Source organism: Thunnus maccoyii, chromosome 19 (assembly GCF_910596095.1).
Source record: "Thunnus maccoyii chromosome 19, fThuMac1.1, whole genome shotgun sequence".
NCBI lineage: Eukaryota > Metazoa > Chordata > Actinopteri > Scombriformes > Scombridae > Thunnus > Thunnus maccoyii.
Window position 1 is genome coordinate 6,918,569 of NC_056551.1, and position 17,253 is coordinate 6,935,821.

At 40.2% G+C, this 17,253-nt stretch overlaps 1 protein-coding gene across 2 annotated transcripts; it reads left to right on the top strand.

Annotated features, from left to right (window-relative positions):
• The first annotated feature begins 629 nt into the window (after positions 1–629).
• Positions 630–16,974, top strand: ppp2r2ab (protein phosphatase 2, regulatory subunit B, alpha b). Of its 2 annotated transcripts, none has more exons than XM_042395813.1 (10): positions 630–906; positions 2,982–3,050; positions 8,567–8,664; positions 9,000–9,165; positions 9,625–9,737; positions 11,278–11,455; positions 12,342–12,506; positions 13,742–13,911; positions 14,705–14,796; positions 15,310–16,974. In XM_042395813.1, exons 1-10 carry the CDS (start codon positions 900–902, stop codon positions 15,587–15,589), a joined length of 1,338 nt encoding a protein of 445 aa, XP_042251747.1. In that variant the 5' UTR covers positions 630–899; the 3' UTR covers positions 15,590–16,974. The 2 variants fall into 2 exon arrangements, with proteins under 2 accessions (XP_042251747.1, XP_042251748.1); XM_042395814.1 differs by lacking the exon at positions 630–906 and adding an exon at positions 972–1,042.
• Positions 16,975–17,253: the final 279 nt, after the last annotated feature.

The window sequence follows — 17,253 nt, forward strand, 5'->3', positions numbered from 1 at the left end:
CCAAGTTCGCAAGCAGACAAAGAATTTGTCTTGGTGTTTGCCCCCACAAACACAACATAGAAGAATAAAAATATAACAAGAGTAAGGTAATAATAATATTGAAATAATAAAATAAACAAACTAGTACCAGTATTAAATGAAAAATTTCAAATTTAAAATGTATTTACAGAATGGAATAGTTTTGAAATGGGATATAAAACTTGAAATGAAATATTGACTGTACAAAGGAAATATGGACTGTGCTATGGACATATATGTACAGTATATACAGTCTGCTTAGACTATATGTACTCATACAAATTGAGAAAGCTTTCAAATCAAAATAATATAACCACAATTTTGGAAAGCATCCTTGAATTGGAGAAGGGTGGTTGGGTATGTAGTCATATTGAAATGGATGTTAAACTGAGTAACATTGTACTTTAGTGCTTTTCAACACAAGACAATAATAATACTTCAGTAATGTTTGTATGAAGTACCAGTATTAGGCTGCTGCTTGAGTAGGACAGTCTGATACTCATAATCACTATTATATGTATCTATTCATCTACGTGCACACGCGTGCATGTGCATTGCCTCGCTGTGTGTGTGCGCGCATCATAAAAACCCTCTGGGTTCACGTACGGAAAGAGACTAGAGAGGGGTGGGGGAGAAGTGACTTGTGGGATGATGCGGAGTAGCCGGCGGGGGACAGTGACTGACTGACACCATAGAATACAGTCTATGACTGACAAACATACACAGAAAGAGAAACAGAGTGAGGAGCAGGAAAGAAAAGGGAAGGCGAGCAATATTATAACCGGTGTTACGGTTAATTTAGCGCCCGGAAGAAAAAAGTTCAGATCCCACGAACCCAGCGCGTGGGAGTGGGAAGCAGGATCGTGACTGTCTGTCTCGTCATGGCAGGTAAATTCAGTTTAACCATTATACACACACACTCATATATATTAACAACCACAGACAAGCCGGCGTTTTTACGACACGACTCTGTTCCGACGAGCTCGCCGCCTCGACGGTTGCAAGATTTCACCAACAGCCGAGTGTCAGTTAAGCTAACGGCAGCAAGCTAACAAAACTGTGCTAGTGCTAACGGTAGCTAACCAGCAAACTCCGGTGTCATCACCGAGCCGGCTAAAGCTAAGCTAGCCAGCTGCTGCTAGCAGACGATAGCTGTTTACCATTATTTTCACCGGCCTGGGACCGGTCTTGCAAGCTAATTTCTGTTAGCCAAGTATCGCTGTGACTTCTCGTAGCTGTAACGTTAACGGCTGCTTGTCAGCTTTGTTACAAACCACTGATTTGTAAGATACCTGGTCTGCTGTTATTGCTGAAAGAGAAGCACATAGTGGCGTAACTGGCTGGTTTCTACTCCCGTGCACACATTTCTCAAACATGCCATGACTGGCGAGCTAACGTTAGCTCAAACTTTGACATTGCCCACATGCAGGCTAGCAGTACAGGCCTGCTGCAAGATTTGACTAGCTGTTAAATATTTTTTGCAATTTCTGACTAAAAGGACCGAAGAATTAGAGAGCTAGTTGGTGGGGGTCATAAATAAACCTGGAGCTGTAAAATCTCCACCTCAATCAAAACTCAAGATAGTCAAGGATTTATTTAGCCTAACGTAGCATTTCATGTTTCATTCATCAGCTGATACTTGTGTAGTGGGTGTAGACTAAAGATTATGTGCGTCTTCAGTCCTTTGTAGTCAAATTAGATTGATGGCTATTTACTCATTTAGCAAAAATAGGTCACTAGTAATATATTTAGTACATGTATTTGGTCCATTTGGGCGGGGAAATGACACTGGTCCCCAGACAGAGGCATTGCACACTATCCTCTTGTTGAAACTGATTGATGAGATGATTTGCACATTAAAACACCTGTATGCATTCTGCATTTTTTTCTTTTGTAAAAAAAAAAAAAAAAAAAATGCCGGCAGTCAAGAAGAGTGTGCATTTTGTCCTGAGCAGTACCAACCCTGTCTTGGCTTCTTGTTTTAAATCATGATTCATTTCAGAATACACGTTTGATGAAACCATGGTGACTCATAAATGTCCTTGATTTCACTGCAGAGATGTTCCACCATGAGTTGGACATTTTTATTGACAAAGCAGACCAGTCTTCATTGTGTAATAACAGAAATGATCACGTGTATAAAAAATATGCGGAATTCATCTACCTTTGTTGTGCAATGAGCCATGTTGATGGAGAACTCATTGAGGCGAGTGATGATGGTCATAACATCAAACAAGGCAGCATGTTTTTTCTAAATGTATATCTAACATAGGAGTCTGGCATGAGAGCAACTCCTGTTTGGCTTAAAATAAAAAAAATGTTTCAAGACTGAATTCACCTCCTGTTAGTCTGATCTGGAGTTTAGTCTGTATATGTGAACATGATTCACAGTTGACTCTTTTTTTCTCTACAGGAGAAAAAAACACAGTAGCAACTAAGTCTCAAATCTTTGAATGGCCTGTATTTCAAAACGGTTTAAACTTGTTGGCCATTTAATGTACAACTGGTTGTGCAGGTATCGTGTGCGGAGCAGTTCGAGGTTGGCTATATCTTGATTTGTTTCAGGACAGATTTGAAAGGTCTTGCGTGAGATAAATTTCGATCTCAGTCTCTCTAGACTTGCAGAAGTTGTGAGAGGATATGTGCACATGTATGACCGCACAAATTTTTTGCAACAGGTCTGCCGTGTTTCTTAAGCCCCAACATCATTTCAATAATCTCTCACTGCAGAAGGTCACACCATGCAGAAATATGCTGCTCACAGGCATGTGTAAGGGTCACATCATGTAAGATATTGTTGCTAAAGCTCTCGGTTTCATTATTAGCCAAAAATGTCAACCCATTTGTACGTCATAGTAAATGCCAACAGCTATACAGTTAAGCTCTGGAAAACATCAGGAAGATTGACATTAAACCAGCGAGAAATTTGCTTGAATGTTTATTATTTTTTTTTATCTCTGCAGGACCTGGAGGTGACATGCAGTGGTGCTTCTCTCAGGTGAAAGGAGCCATCGATGACGACGTAGCTGAAGGTATGAGCTCTGCCAAGAATTTGTATTTCTAAGCGTAAAGCAAGGATGGGAAAGTGTGGGAGGGAGGGGGTATTACAGGTAATACACAGCAGCTTGCAGTGAGTGAACAGATAGTATCAACATCTTCCTTATGTGTTCCATTTTCACTGACTAGAGAGAGCACAATTTAGCTGTGCCATGGTGTGACAAACCATGATGCCACACCTTTTACCTATGCACTCCCTGCTGCAGGACAGTAATATAATACGTCTTAACACAAACTGTGACTGTCTGTGTCCTTGATCATGCCGTATAGTTGCACTAAACTGTCTGGCTCACCATGTATGCTCATCATGCAGATGACCAGAGATAAAGCAGGGCTGGGCGAATATCACAAGTCCTGTTCCAATTACCTCTGTAATGATTAATGAAACAATACCTTATTAAACACACCTGCACAAGAATCCCTGTCCTTACAGTGTACCTCTTAATAATTCACCGTGCTGAACAATAAACTGAAAATCATGGATTATGGTGTAATATTAAGCATATTTGGTAATGGAGAACATTTTAAGGTATTTGTTAAAACAGGAAAAGTCAGAAGTCTCTCTTTAACATCTATTGTGATCATAAAAATAAGAAATCTTATAAATAGACTTAAATGACACCTTTATGCCTTCTGTTATCTCATTATTCCATCAGTGGGGTGTTTTAGGGTACAGAGTGACATTATTTTAGCAAACATTAATAGACTGCTGCGTCAGAAACAACCTGCTTCATCTTCCAGGCGGTTGTTGGAGAGTACAGCTCCGGTTTTTGTCTGTCTGAGTTGGACTGAACATGCATAATTAATTACATTACTTAAAACTATTAGTGGAATGATGCAGACTCGACTTATGAAATGAACCCTCATATGAAACTCTGACTGGCTGTGTTCTATGACTTTAGAGTTGGATTCGTTGTTTTCCTTTCAGGTGCATTACAAGGGTAGGCAGCCTGTATGAAGGAATTAATCATACATATTGACATGACTGAATTTCAATATGATTGAGAGAGTCATAATGTCATTTAGAGAGTCATAATGTCTGTTTGGATAACTGAAAGAAACCCCTAGAAATGTTGCAGGGGTTGCGTGTTGTGTAGCAAGTCTCTGTGGTTCTGCTTCTATGTTACGTTCATAGGTAGTCAGACTACAGGCTGTTTTCTGAACCTCTTGCTGTATTGGAGCTGTAATCGCTGTGTTAAGGTACTGCTAAAGACTTCCTGCTGTTGCTGCTTCCCATTAAAAGCTTTCCACTGGCGAGCTACTGGAAGGCTCGTATTGTTACAGGAAGTGCAGACGTGAGTGTCACTGAGGTTAGTAACTGAACGCCGTGACTCAACCATGCACAGTGCATGGTTGAGTCCTTGTTTGATTCAAAATTGATCTACACAGCAAAATATGGACTTTGTTCAGCACTTTTTGTTGGCAGAGCAGTTTCAGTATTTCAGAGAGGAATGGTAAAAGAAGAAGCGATCGCAGTGCGCTGGTTTAAATGAAGAGCTGCAGACAGGCACCACTTATGCTATGCCTGCATCATGGGCTCTGATCTTGGTTGCAGTGAGGCAATAGAGTCTTGTACAGGCCAGATGACTGGTGACAGACAGAGTTTCAGAGATGCTGAATGATACAGTGCCTTGCACCCCCTGGACTTTTCCATGTTTTGTCATGTTACACCCACAAATTAAAATGGATTTTATTGGGGTTGTATGTAATGGACCAACACAGTATAGTCCATAATCTAAATCTAAAAAGTGTTGAGTGCATATGTATTCACCCACTTCGCTGTGAAACCCCTAACTAAGATCAGTTGCAACCACTTACCTTCAGAAGTCACAGAATTAGTTAAATAGAGTCCACCTGTGTGCAATTTACTCTCAATATAAATACACCTGTACCATGAAGGCCTCAGAGAGGCCTAATGTTCTCTTAGAGAACATTAATAAACAAACAGCATCATGACAACCAAGGAGCTCACCAAACAGGTCAGGGGTAAAATTGTGGAGAAGTACAAAGCAGGATTAGGTTATAAAAATTATCCCAAGTTTTGCATATCATTAAATTCATCATTAGAAAATGAAAAGAATATGGCACAACAGCAAATCTACCAAGAAAAGGCCGTCCACCTAAACTGACGGACAGGGCAAGGATAGCATTAATCAGAGAAGCTAAATAAGAGACCATTGACTATGTTTACATGCACACTAATATTCCACCATTATTCCGAATATGACAATATTTTGAATTTGATCATGGTCATGTAAACAGCATATTATGTTTGGATATTCCGAGTCAAGCCTTTTTCTAAATGTAGCGTTTTCCGATTAAGACGTGAGATATACCAATATTATTCCGATTTTAAGAGCATTCTTGGGACGTGACAGAGCATTCAGACTATGCATCTCAATTGGGGTGTTTACCGCAGTTTGCGACACACGACCTCTTGCCTGTTTATGATCAGCCCAGTGCGTTGTAACCAAACCAATTAGCCAACAGTTTGCAAGGCTGGGATAGAAATGCATGATGGGCTGGTTGTGTAACGCATCCCTGCTCAGGCAAAACGACATATGCTGGAGCAGGAAGGCAGATAGAGGAGAGGAATAAGAGGAGAGTGGAGAGCTGTTCAGGGTGGGCTGGAAAAACAAGAGCGCACCTTCTCCAAGACGGGGACGGAGGGGATTGGTTATTATCCTGACATGCAGCCATGGACCGACAGTGACGACTCGGTGTGATGCACCAAAAGCACTTAGCGGTGTAGTGAACATCATGGGCCAACCTAGGTACTGGATGTGGCTGTAACTATAAATTTATAACATCAGTCATATCAATATCACTTATAAATATCAGGCAGCAGCTCACTAATGTTTTTCATCTTGGTGGTTTGCTTCACTGCCTGTGGAGATCTTGTGATTCCCGTTCCCACCGGAGCAGAAGGAAACCCTGAAAACCCTCTGCATGTAAATGGGAATATTAGTGGAATAATCATTTTCATTAGCTATGTAAACAGCTTAGTAGCAAGATTGTCTTTTTTGGAATAAGGGAACTGGAATATTTTGTGCATGTTAATGTAGTCAGTGGAGGAGCTGGAAAGATCCACAGCTCAGGTGATAGAATCTGTCCACAGGACAACTATAGGTCGTGCACTCCACAAATCTGGCCTTTATGGAAGAGTGATGAGAAGAACGCTGTTGCTGGGGGAAAAAAAAGCCATAAGAAATCCCGTTGGGAGTTTGCCACAAGCCAAATGGGAGACACAGCAAACATATGGAAGAAGGTACACTGGTCAGATGAGACCAAAATTGAACTTTTTGGCCCTGGTGCAGAACGCTGAGCACACCATCCCCACAGTGAAACTGTGTGATGGCAGCATCATGCTGTAGGGAAGCTTTTCATCAGCAGGTACTGGGAAACTGGCCAGGATTGAGGGCAAGATGGATGTTGCCAAATAAAGAGTAATTCTTGAAGAAAACCTGTTTCAGTCTGCAAGAGACTTGAGACTGGGACGGAGGTTCACCTTCCAGCAGGACAGTGACCCTAAGCATACAGCCAGAGCTATACAGGCGAAGAATGTCTATGTCTTAGGCTACATCCACACTACTACTTTTTCATTTTAAAATGCATAACTTTTGCTACATTTATGCCTAGTGTCCACACTATTCCAGCAAGACTACGTTTTAATCTGGATGGACGGAAACAGAGACTTTTGAAAACAATAATGCAGACACCCACGTTTGCTTCCTAATTGGGTCTTATCAGTCACGATGTGCCCTTCCCTGATTTGTCAAGTACCTGTCACGTGACCCTTTTCTGGAAGAAAACAAACGACATCAGCCTTGACTACCAGTGGTTAATTCAACATGTATAATGATGATGACGTTGTCTATGGTTGCAGCTGTTGTGCAGTTAAATTCTGCATTTTCATAATGCTACTACTACCTACATGCGTAGGAGGCAAGCTATTATTTGGACGACATGCACCAATCTGCTTCCTGTTTACACTGGGACACGCATGCCGAGTGTACATGAATGGATATGTGATATGTGTTTTCAGGCATGTTAGTATGGATGGGGAGTATATCTGAAATGGTGCTAAAATGCTTGTGTGGACGGAGATCGTTTTTGTTTTAAAATGAAAACGTATTAGTGTGGAGGTAGTCTTAGAATGGCCCAGTCAGACCTCAATCCAGTTGAGAATCCGTGGCGAGACTTGAAAATTGCTGTTCACAGTCTACTTATGCAAGGCACAGTATGAACTGTGAACTAATTTACAGTATACTCCTATTAAACAGGAGTTCTAGGAAGTCATCACATCAGCAGTAATTTCCCGCTCTGTCTCAATCACTGCAAGGTAAACAATAGAAATGGCCCTCTATGTAGGCACACCTACTGACCCAACACAATGGGCTTATTGAAATGAGGGAGTCATTTCCAACATGATGTACCTTTTTGAATGAATATGTACTTAAGAATGTATAGTTTTTCTTCATTTTATTTTAGTCTATAAGATAGAGCCATTTCTATTGAGCAGATCAGATGTTTTTGGCGCTAAGGATAGAAATCTTCAGGAAGGTGCAGCTTATTATTTTGTGTCTTCTAGTTTTCTATCCCCAAATAAGCAAAACAAAGGTAAAGTCCTACTGGAACACAGAATCTAAAGACTGGCAGCATGCTTTACTGTAAGGCTGTAAAGTTGTCGACTTCATTATGTTCTGGAATGTTTCAGCTCTTAAACACATTCCTACAATGGAGTGACAGAATATTTGTACATGCCTACTTGCTAACATTTTCATTGTTCTTGATTTATGCAGTTTCCAGCCATTTACTTACTTCCATTAGCTATTGCTAACAAATGCATTTTCATAATCTCATTATAAAAGAGAAAAAATAAAAAAATTGAATTTTCTTTTCCAAAAATGATTTTTTTGGAAAAATTAAATGATAACTACTGGACAATGGAAAAATAATTTGTTAGTTGCTGTCCTAATAGAACAGTTTGTGGTCACTCAAGTAGCCTAGCTAGCTTAGCTCCTGGTACTCCGATGTCTTACCCCCTACCTTGGGCCTCAGGGAATACAGTGTTCACAAAGACCTCCTACTGCAACCTTTTGCAGCATTGTGTTTCTGCTTCAGTGGGCAGGAAAGGGTTAAGCATGTATGCATGCGTGCGTGAGCGAGCTTCGGTTTATAAAGCAACATACTGCTGCTGGGTAATGCTGTCTAATTGAGGGGGGAGAGAAAAGGGAAAAAAACTAGGTTACTCTTTTCCGTCTGCTCTACATGCTCTGACATCCTTCTGCGTCTCCGGCCTACACTTGTCCATCTAGTGCGCTCTGATTCCCGGACTGATAAATCCAGGGTTAGTTGGGATTAATTTAGCGCCTCCTCATTGTCTTTAGTATAGGAAAGAGGCCGGTCTATTTCTGTACATCAGTTCAAGAATAACCTTATTGCAAATGCCATCTTAAATGTCTGTCATGTTTGTGTTTTTGTTTTTCAGCGGACATCATATCTACAGTTGAGTTTAACCACACAGGGGAGCTGCTGGCTACAGGAGACAAGGGTGGGCGTGTCGTCATTTTCCAGCAGGAAATAGAGGTACAGCTGTCTTCTGTCTTCTGTTGAGTTTTATTCCCCACACACAAGACATTTTCGAGAAAGTCAACACTTGAACTCAAATACTCAAAAAGAGATGATTTTATTCTGGTAGCTATTTTGTAAGCAGAGATTTAAAGTTTAACAAGTGATGTGCTTTACATCCATGCCAGTTATATTTCTTTGTAAAAGTAGCTGTCACTTCTTATTCAAAAGATGAATGTGGCTTTTTGAAATGAAACTTATCAAATATAGAACAAAAATCACCACACTGGCTTGTTCTTGTCTAACGTCAGTTCTTTTCATCTTTGTCTGATATTTCACCCGGCTCCCGGCAGAATAAGAATCAGCCTCAGTTCCGGAGCGAGTACAATGTTTACAGCACTTTCCAGAGCCATGAGCCCGAGTTTGACTACTTGAAGAGTTTGGAAATAGAAGAGAAGATCAACAAGATTCGCTGGCTTCCTCAGAAGAATGCTGCTCAGTTCCTGTTGTCAACTAATGGTAAATTAATTATTCAAGAAGTCCACACTAGATTTTTGAAGGTGTAAAAAACATTGCTGCACTGGTCTCTGTGGGTTGAAAGGTGGAAGACTCGATCCCCTAACCACAATAAAGTACCTCCTCCTTTCTAGGACCATCATATTGTGTGAATGCAACCTACACAGACATTTCATAGGTGACTGCCCATTCTCCACAAAAAGTTATTACACAAATCTTACAGATTCTGTGTGTGAAAAGGACTTACGGGAACTCAAACAGCTTAATAAAATCTGCGCTAGAAATTTGGCTTCTTGAAGTTACTATTATTTTTAAAATGAATGCCAAATGGCACTAATGAAACGTAAACGCACCGATTATCACTGGAAATATAAAGTGATCAAAAATATGTTACAAAGCATAGAAAAAAAGAAAAAAAAGATGTTGGTGCTGCTATTAACATTGTTTTTTTTTCTTTGACAGATAAGACAATTAAGTTGTGGAAAATCAGTGAACGAGACAAGAGACCAGAGGGCTATAACCTCAAAGAGGAGGATGGACGCTACAAAGATCCCAACACTATCACGTCACTGCAGGTCTGTCCTTGAATCATACACAACCTTAGAGTATTTCACGAGAATACTCAGACAGACCAGAGTTCCTATGCGGAACTGTAAAATAATCCCTGCACTTATACTTGGTCTAATATAAGAGCAGTGCTGCCCAGCCCAGTAGTTTTACTTCCTTAGATAATGCAGGCTGCTCAGATACTGATGGTTGAAACTTTTACAGTGTATTAAATGTTGAATGGATCACTTTAAATACCCACACAGATGTTTTCAGTCATTCTGGCTGATTACACTTTATTTAAAACCTTTAAAAAATTAACAGTTAACCAACAGGGTGAGTTAAACGTTAGTCAAACACTGTTGGTACATGTTAAAGGACAGGTTCACAATTTTTCAAGTCTGTCTTAAAGCAACAGTCAGGAGCCCAAATGAGCCCAAAATTGAAACATGTTTCCTCTTTTATCATTCCTCCTGTTCATACTGGCCATTAGAAGATCCCTTCATAATGCACTTACAATGCAAGTGATGAGAGCCAAAATCCACAGGCCTCCTTCTGTGCAAAAATCTATTTAGAAGTTTATCTGACGCTAATATGAAGTTTCAGCGTCCAAACTAGTCAAATCAAGTAGATATCTTTCAATGGTACAGTCTTTTTGTTACTATACTTCCACTGCAGCTCAACAGGGAAACACTGTCCGAGGAAACACAAAGAGGGAATTTGATGCTAAAAAGACTGTAAATGTGGCAGATATCCACTTGATATGACTAACTCAGACTTCTGAAGCTTCATGTAAGCTTCAGATCAACTTTTAAATGCCTTTTTGCATTTAAAAGTTGCATCTGTGGGAACAGTTGACCTATCAAAGTACATCTTGACAGGAGGATATAAATAGTTATGCCTCTACCTTGTAAGAGAAGCTAATGCCCATTATTTCAGGTTTTAGAGCTAAACTCTATTAATTCCAAATCTTATGACGACCTTTGATTCAAAAGTATGAAACATGGGTGTGTTAGAAGTCAGGAGGGGCTACCGGTTTGGTTTCCTGTTCTGTTGCTAACGGCAAATAAAACTGCACCTCCCAATCTAAGCTACCACAGTAGAGAACTACTGTTAAGATCCGTTTAGACTCCTGTCACTACCATGCACCTTCAGGGTGCATAGTTATCAAGGCATTCAGCCAATAAGCTCATATTTCACACTTTGTTGGCACAAAATTCAAAGACAGGAATTCAGGTTTAAATAAAGGCATTGTAATCTTAAAACGATTTCCCTCCTGGGTGGTGTTCACTGTGGATTTAACAGCTCCTTTAAATGCACCTAACAAATGCTGCACAGACTGTTTCACTTCATCTGTTATGATCTTACGACCAGTGTAGAGGGTTGTATTGATTAAAAGGGAGCATATTTGTTTCATCAGATGCGCATAAGACACACAGCTACCTAAATACATACAATACTGTGTGGTACACTGGCTACATGCTCTGATAATAACAGTCTATGAAGAGCTTTGTGACAGACGAGAAATGTTAACAGTTTCAGATTATGTCCTGTTTGTTCATTTCTCAGGTACCAGTTTTAATACCCATGGACCTCATGGTGGAAGCCAGTCCACGGAGGGTGTTCGCCAATGCTCACACCTACCATATCAACTCTATCTCAGTCAACAGTGACAATGAGACTTACCTGTCTGCAGACGACCTTCGCATCAACCTTTGGCACCTCGAGATTACTGACCGCAGCTTCAGTATCCTTTAAGTCCACCACTACTCAAATGTATTTTTCTCATTGTTACTTCACGTGGATGTTTTGCCTTCACTGTGTAGAATACTGTATGTGCAGAGTTTGACTCTAGAAGGCTGTTTTCACATTCACCTGCTGAAAGGAAGATATTTCTCTGTGCTCACTCTAATTCTGAGTTTTATGGTCTGAATCAGGGGATTAGTTGCTGCATTTTCCTTTTGTTTCATTTTCACACAAAAAAATCCAAGCGAACCAAAATGCATCACTAAAAGCTACAGAAGCCGTTGCAGAGTAGGCCTTGTATGTGTGTCTGTTTGAGGTCAGATCACATTCCCACCGCAAACAAACCACTTCAGAATTAGCATGGTACCAGACTGAGACCACTTCCTCAAGGGGTCTTGGTATGGTTGTTTTGGTCTGCACCTTAGCACGATTGCAGTGTTCAGATCTGCGCAAACTAAGTGTACCAAGGGGAAAAAGGTCTGAAAGTCTGATTCAATCGGACTAAACAACACACGTTTGATAATGCATATGTATCTATGAGCATGATTTGTGACATCACAGGAGTGATGTGGAAACTCAAAGCCTCCAGTGCATATATACTGAGAATGGACTTTTCAGTAGGAGACATCTTGCACCCAGCAGTTGAACTTTTGAAATGGAAACTATTTGCATATTCATAGATTCTGGATTTTTCAATGAAGGAGGAGTAGATCTTACTACCTTGCTTTCTCTTGAGTCCAATATCAGTCTGACAGTTTTTGTTTTCCTTTTGATTTGTGAAATATTTTGGACCCACAAAAATGCTCTGTGCACATCTCTGTGTATCATCATCACCCAAGTTGATCACGCGAAAGACTGTATATTCCTCTTAACCCTGTGCTCTTCAGATATTGTTGACATTAAACCAGCCAACATGGAGGAGCTAACGGAGGTGATCACAGCAGCTGAGTTCCACCCTCATCAGTGTAACACCTTTGTCTACAGCAGCAGCAAAGGAACTATCCGTCTGTGTGACATGAGGGCCTCAGCGCTATGTGACAAGCACTCCAAATGTGAGAACCTACTTTGGTCACTTTTAATCACCATATCTCTACCTCAACAGGTAGCTTGAGTACTGAATTTATTATGCTAAGCCACCAGATTATCACTGAACAGCGAGCTGCCGCGGATACTGTATTACCGCGGTAACGCAATCACATCATGCCCACCGCAGAGTGAGGCTGCTGAGTGAGCGGCTCACGTGATGGGACATTAGTTATTCTATCAGGCTTGACATAAAGAATGACGTGCCTGCCGAATGCTGAGGAATATTCCTGCTGCAAATTCGGCCTCTTAATCACAACACTGAAATAAAGATAGACATTTAGACTATAGAGGCTAGAAAGGATAGACCACTACAGGAATTAATGCATTCCAAAAGTTAACCTTATTGGCCCAAATATGAGACTGTTTTTTTCCCTGGAAATTTGCCTGAAAAAGTGGGGTCATCTTAAATTCGGGGTCTAGACAATTATGTGTTCACAACATCAGATATTCTCTTCGAATGGATAAAGTACCAATGTAAAACTGACTCCTACACGGAGTGTTGCATTAGGGGTTGTTTGTAGCCTTAATGTTGCCAGGCTAGCGAGTGTCTGAAAGTCTATTTATATTGAGTGTGTTAGTCAGTCAGCCCTAAAAGTGTTTCATTAGTCCAGTTAAGTTTCTGAAGGCTTGTGTCATGTGTTTTTCTGCCACGGCAGGAAATAAATTCATGAGTGACAATGAGTCCAAAGCATCTTCCAATGTCTTTACTGCAGAAACGGAACATGTCAAGCCGCCCAATACCACTGTCACAGATGATAAGGAGCTCAAAAAGATAAACAGGCAGTCTTATAAATGCTAACTACTAGAGAAAATAATTTTTGGCCACTTCCAAGACCCTGGTAGGAGAGTTTGAGTATGTGACTATACTGTGATATAAGTTATATTCAAAAAGTATTTTTCCAAAAACAGGAGTTGGAAAAGGGGGTGGTCATCTTATAATCAGGGTCGACTTATATTCGGGCCAATACAGGATTTAAGAAGCAATTATTTTATAACATCTGAGGTTTTAAAATATATTTTTTTATGGTGGTTACCGCAACCGTTTGAATGCCTTCACTAATTTGTGCAGTAAGAAAAAAAATCAATACTGTGGCAGCTCTAACTGAACTACACTTAATCTCCTACTAGACATTTGGAGAGTACTGCAGTTTGACTTTGGCTTTTTAATTAAGTTTGTATCAACCTTCTTTTACTTGTCCAGTGTTTGAGGAGCCAGAAGACCCCAGTAATCGCTCCTTCTTCTCTGAGATCATATCCTCAATCTCAGATGTTAAGTTTAGCCACAACGGACGCTACATGATGACCAGAGACTACTTGTCTGTAAAGATCTGGGACCTGAACATGGAGAGCAGGCCAGTGGAGACCTATCAGGTGAGACTGACCAAACAGATGCACCGTGCACAGAAACAATTTGTGGTGTCAAGTTTGTTACACTATTGCAATCAAATTGTGAGTGACCTCATGAGCTTTGAATTAACACTGTTTTATAGCACTACTGTAGTGTAGAGCAGCAGGTATGGTCCAACAGTGTGAATGACAGTCCTCCTCTATTCAGTAACTTTGTGCTCTGAGAATCTCCTGTTGCTAATATTATATTAGCATTAGATACAGGGCATTTACTGTCATTTTATTACTCCATACCACAGACAACTCGTAAGTGTGAACCACTTGAATTAAACTGGCTAAATTCATATGGGAAAACTGTTTCCTAGTTAACATGATTTATTGTTTTCTGACAGTCTCAACAAAAATAAAACTAAGAGTATTAATTTCAGACCTGTTATTTTATTGTTCAGGTGATAACGTGTCCACTCCTGTAAACAAAACACTAAATTTCCTTTGAATTTCAATACAAAGACAGATTTGTAGCAGTGACCACACCTTTTTTGAACCATTCTTGTAGTTTCAAATCATGGCCACTAGACGGCACCTTAAACATGTGACTCTGCTGTGTATCTGTTTTCTGTATAGAAACAAGTTTGTTCCATTGTAATAAGCTTGTACATATGATAAGGTTACGTGTAGGTTTAAATCTCATTTTATAAGAAAAAACAAATCTGCTGTGGTAGTGAAGCTCTTTCACAGTGGATGTGTGAGTCTTTACTATAAGTACCACCACTACTAATAGTAGTATTCCTTTTACACCTGCCTCTTATCGTTACAGGTTCATGAGTACCTGAGGAGCAAGCTGTGCTCGCTCTACGAGAATGACTGCATCTTTGACAAGTTTGAATGCTGCTGGAATGGCAATGACAGGTGAGGGCATGCAGGAGGTAAACAAAACACCTCATAAAGACAACTAACTTTCTAGGTAGGAATGTCCTTGTTTATGCCACTCATCTATTATAATATGATTTCCAAGACCGAGGTCCTTATATTAGAGGGCAGGTTTTTGATACATCTGAAAATCAGGGCAAAGATCATTTGACCTCCAAAACTCTTGTTAGTCTTGTAATATTATTATAAAGAAATATGTGAGTTTCCAAAGTGCTGATGGCAAGGCCTATTTTATAGTTGATAAATTCTGTTTTTTGGCATTCAATCTAATATGAATCATCAAGTGTTAGTTAATCATGATGAAGTTAAATTAATTTTGATAATATTAGTGGTTCAGTTATTGACCTGCATACCAATGGTGCATTTAGTTTAAGGATTAGTTGTTTTGTTTTTGTTTGTTTTTTAATGGAAACACAAAAATGTTTTGTCATGGACATTAATTCAACATAGCTTTAGATAAAGGCTCACACACCTCTCCCATGTCCCCGTCAGTGTGGTGATGACTGGCTCATACAACAACTTCTTCCGGATGTTCGACCGCGGCCACAGGCGGGATGTAACCTTGGAGGCGTCCCGAGAAAACAGCAAGCCCATGCAGGTCCTAAAGCCCCGCAAGGTGTGCGCAGGTGGCAAGCGCAAGAAGGATGAAATCAGCGTGGACAGTTTGGACTTCAACAAGAAGATCCTTCATACTGCCTGGCATCCCCAGGACAACATCATTGCAGTGGCGACGACCAACAACCTCTACATATTCCAGGATAAAGTGAACTAACTGCAGGGTGAGCTTGTGTGAGATCTGGCGTGGGTGATGTCATGTCGTACCACCTGCCGCCTCGCAGCCTCACTCAGGGTGATCTGTGGTAACGCCGACAACCAGCATCCCTGTCCGCCGCTACTGGGTGACCAGACTTTGCCACTTTGTTCCAGATGTGGACAGAGGAAGCCTCACTCTTGCCCATCATCAGCCTCTGTGGCAGAGTGACACCTGCCTTGTTGTTTAAGTGATGTTGTGCCAATTTTTTTTTTGGGGGGGGGTATGTTTTTTTTTTTTTGCCAGCCCACCTTCTTCTCCAGGGGTAACATGGGTAAAACTGTTTAATTTCCTCAAAATTCTGAATACAAACACACTTATTTTTATAACTTTCCCCCCCTCCAATGGCTCTGTGGTAGAAAGATGAGAAACACTTATTTAGTATGTCCCCTTATTGTTCTGTGCCATGGTAGTGTTTATTTTTCTAAGAGAGAATTGCCAGTCTGTTTTTTTTTTTTTGTTTTGTTTCGTTGTGTGTATACACCTTTTTTTATTCATCTGTTATACTGTCATAGTATTTCTTTGAGTCTCTTCACATATCTCCCCTCTGTCATTAAACCATGCAACAGTCACAAAAGTATGCTCACAGTTTTACTGGACAGCAGCACCTTGGTGATTGCCTCCTGGAGGTCCAGAGGTACAGTGTGTTTTCAGATTCAAAGCGCGGTTCAGTGAGGAGTCCTCCTGCTCACTGTCACTGTACCTCAGGCTCTGGATGGCCACATAGGTGCAGAGTCCAGAAGAGATTTTTTTTTTTTTTTTTTTGGAGTGGCCCTGTGTCTTCATATCTTTTGTGTATTGGTTCCTCTTCTGTTTTTTGTTTTGTGTTCAACAATAGTCAGGTATAAGAGTTAGCCTATTCAAAGATAATTATTATGATTGTCATATTTATATTAAAAAAGGTTAAAATGTCACCTGATTTGTTCCGTCCCATTTTGTGAAATGAAGCTGGACCTTAAAATATCTTTTTGAGTGATCATAAGTATTGTCTTCCCATGGTGTACCACAGCTCTGAAGCAGTACTTCACAACAGGGAAAACCTTTTGATTTGACACTGGACTCTTTGCACCAACTAAAGTACTTGGATGTCTGTGTTGTAAGACTGCAGTTTAAAATGAAACATTATTTGAGGCATTAAGTCACTTAAAGTGTTTGTTTAAACTACTACAGACATTATTACTGCTACTGTATGTGATGGTACAATAAGCTGCACAAGGATTTGCAGCAGTTGATGTCTCCACACCTTATTTAAAATGTGGACAGTTCAAACTATATTGATGCCTCTAGTAATGTGTAACTACAATTTTAATCTATGACAGTGAAGATAATAAAGGAACTACTTTTTGCATCCTTGTGATTGCCTGATCGTTGGTGGGATCTCATGAGTACTACTGTCTCATTTTATGTTGAGTTACTTATCAGTGTTTATATGTCTCAGGGTTGTACATCAGATGCTAAATCAACAGACCTCCTAGATCCAAGTTTACACTATAAACAAACACAGGACCAGCTGATTTCACTGATTAGGACACTTTCAGTTAGAAGCATGAGTAAAGCCTGTAGTCGTGATTCTCCATTCCAGTTGCAGGTTTTCAATCAGTAAAAATAGTTGCACCTCAGGTGTA

Bases quoted from the DNA above. Each gene is read 5' to 3' on its own strand.
- ppp2r2ab (XM_042395813.1), top strand. The intron at 12,507-13,741 runs GTGAGAACCTAC...TTACTTGTCCAG, and splicing joins ATGTGACAAGCACTCCAAAT to TGTTTGAGGAGCCAGAAGAC. The intron at 14,797-15,309 runs GTGAGGGCATGC...TGTCCCCGTCAG, and splicing joins TGCTGGAATGGCAATGACAG to TGTGGTGATGACTGGCTCAT.